Raw genomic sequence first — 6,645 nt, 5'->3', positions numbered from 1 at the left:
ATTGGTTTCGTGATCGAGTAATGAGTGGATTGGATGATACTAATGTGATCGGTACAGTACGGTGGCTTGCGTACGGTCCTAGGGTTGATGTCCGTTCATTTGAGGGATATGACATTAGTGGGTACACTTTTTGGACCGAGGGTCGTGATTTGAAATCTTCCTCCACCCAAAACAGTGGTGTAACGCTTGTGGCATCGTCAAGGGAGTTTGCAAGTTCTAAGGATAAATCACCTGTCGATGTAGAGTTGTCATACTATGGTCGAATTCAAGAAATATGGGAGCTTGATTATTGGGACTTCACGGTTGCTCTTTTCAAGTGTAAGTGGGTTGATAATATCAGGCGTAACGTCAAATATGAGGACTTTACTCTTGTAAATCTTGGCCACTTGAATGATAGTGCGGAACCATTTATCCTTGCATCTCAAGCTAAGCAAGTGTTCTACGTAACTGACACAATGGATTCAAAATGGTCTATAATGCTAGCTGGCAAAAGAAGAATCCTAGGCATTGGAGATGTTGAGGATGAGGAAGAATATGATGCGTTTGATGATTCAACACCTTTCACTAATCCTAGACATGTTGTACTAAATGACATAGACAACGAAGCAGGTTATATGCGATCAGACCACAATGAAGGAATTTCAGATTGAGGTAGTTTGATTAAAAGTTAGTAATGGTTTCATTGCAAATATAGTTTAGTTATCATGTATATAGGAGCATAAGTAGGCGAAAATGACCATAAACTAACATATTTGTAGTTTGAAATTGCCTAAGTGTACTCATTATCATGCATATACAAGGTTATAGGACCATAAGTAGGTGAAAATGGCTTAAATAGCTTCTACTTAACCCAACTCCTTTTTTTTGTGTATTAACTATCATGCATATACTTTACTATACACTAATATTGTTTTGTGATTGCTTTGAAATGTGCTTATATCTCATGGCGGACGATCATGACCCTCATTGTGTAGAGGAGATTGACGATGGTGAGTATGAGGATGATGACGAGGACGAGGAAGATGATGAGCCTTATGATGTGAATAAGGAGGATGACTTGGGTGAGCCAGAGGATGATGCTCAAGATGAGTTCGAGCGTAGGCTTGAAGAATTTGAAATTTTAGCTGAACGTGCATCGCCTATTGAAAATACAGCACGTGAGATTGTTGGTGAGAACCCGACTCCTGAAACTTATGGCTAAGGACAAGATCAAAACAACAACACAGGTAGTGGAGGGGGGGTAAAGGCACCTGCTCAAAGAAAAAGAAAGGGTCCGACGAGAAGCTTTAAGAAACCGGACGGTCCCATGGTCTTGGAGTATGACAACAACGGCCAACCCGGACCCAAATGGCGTCGACAATATGCTAATAAAGTTGGCATGTGTGCGCGGAAAATCCCCATTACACTTGTAATGCGGCAAGTACCTCCGGGTTTGATTCAAACATTTTGGGATGATACAAGGGTAATTGTGTTTTTGGCACATTTAGACAATTTAAGAAACCTTAACCTTATGGTTGTTACAAAATAGAAACTAATAATCGGTTTTAATTTGTGCTTGCAGAGGCTGTTTTCTATTCCTAATGATCCCGAGAAGAGAAGGGTGTTTGAATCTTTATTAGAGGAAAGATTCAGAGGCTTTAAGACCAACTTGACTAATGGTTGGATCTACAAGAAGAAGAAGAAATCAAAGAAGAAGAAAGCTGATGAGGATGACCTTCTCCCGAGCAAATATGGTCGACCGTGTCAAAAGATGACTGGGAAGAGTTCATTAGAATGAAGACTCAAAAGAAATCCATTGTAAGTTTGCGTAAATCTGATCTCAATTGAATAATAGTTTGACTCTTTCTCTAGAAATGATACTAACATTTTTAGTTTTGTAGGAACTTCGAGAGAAAAATAAAAAGAATGCAGAAATGAAGGAATACGTCCATCGTATGGGGCCTAAGACATTTGGTGAAAAGAGACCTGAGTGGGTCTATATGGGTTTATACCCTAAATCGCTTCTAGTGGCATCGAATAAACCCTCTAGTTCCACGATCCCTACTTTGGTGAGTCGTGCCGGTGATTTCTTTTGTTCTCTCCATACGTTTGATAAGGAAACCGGAAAATGGGTCATCAAGGGTCCGGAAGCCAAAAAAATGGCAGATAAGCTTGTAAGTTTCCTATGAACTGTTGAATTTTAAGTCACTTTTGCATCTAAATAACTATACAAACATTAACTGTCTTACTGACCTCATTTTTCCTTTTGCTATAGCTTGAGCACACTCAAGAGCTGGTGGAGGGAAAATTTGAACCAAGTGTGGAGAATGACCCTTTCACCATGGCTTTGGGAAGGCCATACCATCCAGGACGAGTAGTAGGTTCGGGAGGGTCATTGCTTGGATGGCAAAAGGTGATGGGTATATAATACACAAAATCGGGTAGATCTCGAGCCAGTGTTAACTCACCGAGGGAGTTGGATGCCAAGGTGGCATCAATTAAGGAACAAGTACGCAACGAGTTAGTAGGTGAATTCAATGCTTGGGCAAAGCAGATGAACTTATCGACTTTGTAGTTCCTTGCGAGTACCCCAGTCGACTCATGTTCTCAACCAAAAGGACAAGGAGAAGGTGATAGACATGGAGGAGATGAGATACGTGGTGAAGATGTGCCACCTAAGGTAAAATCAATTGGGTTATTAAAAGTTTTAAAATACTGAGTTAATTGAGATCTGAGGTGGAATGATTGATGTACTGTTGCAGGTTCCTAATCCTACACATGTGGACTCGAGGGAGCTTGATAATCCAACACCGTATGAATATCCAGAGTTACAGGTGATTTGTAACCTTCTACCTTAATGAATTTTGTTATATTATCTATGCTGCTGTAAAAGTCCTATTTAACTATCTTCTTTTTATATATATACTTGTATAAGAAGACACCCGGTGTGCACTTCTAGCCCCGGGGCATGCAAATAGTATGGCGTTGAGTTGGGTGGCGTATGGTAGTGCTCAAGCGACGACGGGTGCTACGGCGAGGCCACATCATTACTCGGTTAGGATTGATTCAGTGGTTCTGGGGTTCGAAGACATCCCACTACCCGTACCGATAGAGGAGGTTGAGATAACAAAGCTTTGGCAAGGTATAGGTAGCTTCGTTGATTGGCCACGTGCATGGGTCAAGTTGATTAATAAGGAGGTAAATTATTTATTATCAATTTTTTAAGTGTTAAATAATCGTTAGGCACTCTAAAAATAAAACCGCCAAAATAGCACGACTCCCCGGCCCCTATCTCCGATGTCGAGGCAGCGGCGACCTCGGCTGGGGCTCCCTGCGCTGCTCCGGCCTCCGGAGCGGCTGCCTGGGCAGCTCAGACCTCGGGAGCCACTGCCCGGGCAGCTCCGGACTAGGCAGCCGCTGCCGAGGTTGCTCCGGCATTGGAATCACTCAGCTTTGGGAGCGGCTGCAGTGGCTGAAGCAGCCCCGACAGCCGGTTGCCTTAGCTGCAGCAGCCTCGGTAGCGGCTGCCTGGGTGCAGCAGCCTCGACAGTGGCATCCGTGGGCTGCTGCAGCCACGGCAGCCCCTGCCTGGGTTGCTTCAGCCTCAGCAGGTGGCTGCCATGGCTGCTGCCAGGCAGCAGCAGCCATGGCAGCCGCCTGCCGAGGCTGCTGCAACCTTGGCAGGCGGCTGCCGGGGCTGTTGTGGCATCGGCGTGGGCTGTCTTTACTGTTCTGGTAGCGGGGGCGGCTCCCTCGGGTCTTCCGGTTTGGCGGAAGTTTCGTATTTTTTTTAAAAAAAAAAATTAGAGCAATTTTCTTTTGTTTTTTAAAAAAAAAAAAAAAAACTCGACGGAATGGCTTTTCACATGCCTATTTTCTTCATTTCTCAACTTATAAACTTATTCATTCTTAAACCATATCATAATTACATATTTATAAGTGGTTTTCAGTTGAAATTACATGAAAGAAGCTAAGTTCTAAGGTTTTGGATCTAGTTCATCAAAATAAAGCCATTTTGAGCCAAAAAGGCTTCTCACTCGCCTATTTTCTTCATTTCTCAATTTATAAACTTATTCATTATCAAACCATCTCATAATTACATATTTATAAGTGGTTGTCAGTTTAAATTACATAAAAATTTCTATGTTCTAAGGTTTTGGGTCCAATTCATCAAAATAAAGACATTTTGAGCCAAAATGGCTTCTCACTTGCCTATTTTCTTCATTTCTCAACTTTCAAACTTATTCATTCTCAAACCATATCATAATTACATATGTATAAGTGATTGTGAGTTGAAATTGCATAAAAGAAGCAAAGTTCTAAGTTTTTTGGCCCATTTCATCAAAATAAAGCCATTTTGAGCCGAAATGGCTACTTACTTGCCTATTTTCTTCATTTCTAAACTTATAAACTTATTCATTCTCAAAAAATCTCATAATTACATATTTATAAGTATTGTGAGTTGAAATTGCATAAAAGAAGCAAAGTTCTAAGTTTTTGGACCCATTTCATCAAAATAAAGCCAATTTGAGCCGAAATGGCTACTCCTTTGCCTATTTTCTTCATTACTCAACTTATACACTTATTCATTCTTATAACATATCATAATTACATATTTATAAGTGATTGTCACTTGAAATTACATAAAAGAAGCTAAGTTCTAAGGTTTTGGGTCATTCATCAAAATAAAGCCATTTTGAGCCAAAATGGCTTCTCATTTGCCTATTTTCTTCATTTCTCAACTTATAAACTTATTCATTCTCAAACCATATCATAATTGCATACTTATAAGTGATTGTGAGTTGAAATTACATAAAAGAAGTAAAGTTCTAAAGTTTTTGGGCCCATTTCATCAAAATAAAGCCATTTTCTTCATTTCTCAACTTATAAACTTATTCTTTCTCAAACTATTTCAGATTTCGCATGGAAGCAAAACTTCAAAGAGAAAGAGGGTGGAGAAGCCTAAAAGCATTGATCAACCTTAGAAGAAGCTAAGTGAACAAAGGTCCAAGAGTGAACAAGCGTCGAAGTTGCACTCTTTGAAAGGTTCACCCATGCAACCTACTCCACTAGTTGAAGACATTGTTCTTCAATCGCTCTCTGCTGACATGACCTTTCTTCACAAACGTGCTTGTCATTTGGTCGATCGCATGGAATTTTCACTTCCTAAGGCAATGTTCCACTATGATGAGGACGCAGTTGCATGGATCAACAAAGAAGATGTGAAGGAATTTCTACGTGGTGCAAACCTTAACGTTTCCCTCATTCTAACATTCATGAGGTACTTCAATGCCCACATAATCTACACTTTTTTTCAAGTTATTCAAATTTATGGTGATTATCCTACATGTGATTAATTATTCAATGTTCATGCACGCAGAGCTCTACAGGAGCACTTAACTGAAACTGATTCTCCTTGTAAAGTTGGGTGGTTATGCCCCGAGCAGTTATCCACTACTAGAATCATAGGCAACCCCCATGACGTGTTGTACTATGTTGAGCAATGTATCAAGGAATCAGCGCGTGCGGGAGACAAGTTCATATTCGCCCCATGTTATAAAGAGTAAGTCTAACCATGTCAAATTCAATCGATTTGGCCTCATTATATGTTGACTTCTAAATATTAATTTGCTTGTCTATTGTGAACTTATGTAGGGAGCATTGGAGCCTCATGGTGATTTGTAATTCCAATAACACAATTTATCACCTTGATTCAGCTCGATCATCGGAGAAGTGGCTCGTGAAGTCTATATTGCAAAAGTAAATATATATAGCTACCTAGTGATGAATATTGCTAATAATAACTAATTTAGTAGTCATACGACTAAAAAAATTTGAATGTACTTTATTTACTACAGTGTTATGAAGAAGCTACATTATCGTGCTCCAAAGGGTCCAACATGGAAGTCACCGTTGGTAATTTACATGATATTGTGATTATCTTCAAAATCTATGTTAGTAAATATTTGCTAATTTCCTTTGCATGTTTCACTGATGTGATTTGTTTGTCATATGCTAGTGCGCACAACAAGATAATGGACTTGATTGTGATTTGTATGTGATGAGATAAAAATAGTTCATTTGATAAGTAATGTAGGAAATGGGCTACATAAAAGTCATATAGGCCATATTTGGGCCATTTTGAGTAAAATGCGTTGTTAAACTTATTAAAATGATATATTGATGTGATTTTTAGCCTTAGAATCCTAATATTACCCAACACTGACATGTTATGAGAATTAAAAAGGTGATTTGAAGAGAAAGGTAGAAAATGGGCGGAATAGAAGTCATATGGGCCATATTTGGGCCATTTTGTGTTAATATGCTCTTTTGATGTGATTTCTTTCCTTACACACCTATAATTAGATAATATTGACATGTTATGAGATAAATAAATTTAATTTAATAAGAAATGTAGAAAATGGGCAAAGTAAAGTCATATAGGCAATATTCGGGCCATTTTAAGTAAAAAGCGCCTTAAACCTTAATAAAATGCTCTTTTGATTCAATTTTAGGGCTTAGACACATAAAAATAGGTGTCATTGGCATTTTAAGAGAAAGAAATAGTTAATTTGATAAGTAATGTAGGAAATGGGCTACATAAAAGTCATATAGGCCATATTTGGGCCATTTTGAGTAAAATGCGTTGTTAAACTTATTGAAATG

The 6,645-nt window shown here is 39.1% G+C and overlaps 1 protein-coding gene across 1 annotated transcript; it reads left to right on the top strand.

The window, feature by feature from the left end:
* Nucleotides 1–943: 943 nt before the first annotated feature.
* LOC110700986 (nonsense-mediated mRNA decay protein 2-like) lies at nucleotides 944–2,837 on the top strand. Its single transcript, XM_021878555.1, has 4 exons — nucleotides 944–1,165; nucleotides 1,881–2,048; nucleotides 2,255–2,392; nucleotides 2,742–2,837. Exons 1-4 carry the CDS (start codon nucleotides 944–946, stop codon nucleotides 2,835–2,837), a joined length of 624 nt encoding a protein of 207 aa, XP_021734247.1.
* Nucleotides 2,838–6,645: the final 3,808 nt, after the last annotated feature.

This window comes from Chenopodium quinoa, unplaced genomic scaffold, assembly GCF_001683475.1.
Source record: "Chenopodium quinoa cultivar QQ74 unplaced genomic scaffold, ASM168347v1, whole genome shotgun sequence".
In the NCBI taxonomy this organism is placed as follows: Eukaryota; Viridiplantae; Streptophyta; class Magnoliopsida; order Caryophyllales; family Amaranthaceae; genus Chenopodium; species Chenopodium quinoa.
This window is presented reverse-complemented; position numbering and strand designations above follow the sequence as displayed.

Excerpts from the sequence above, each read along its gene's own strand:
- LOC110700986 (XM_021878555.1), top strand. The coding sequence starts at position 944 with ATGGCGGACGATCATGACCCTCATTGTGTAGAGGAGATTGACGATGGT. Across the intron at positions 1,166-1,880 it reads AAAATACAGCACGTGAGATT|GAACTTCGAGAGAAAAATAA; the intron begins GTTGGTGAGAAC and ends TTAGTTTTGTAG. Across the intron at positions 2,393-2,741 it reads CATTGCTTGGATGGCAAAAG|GTTCCTAATCCTACACATGT; the intron begins GTGATGGGTATA and ends GTACTGTTGCAG.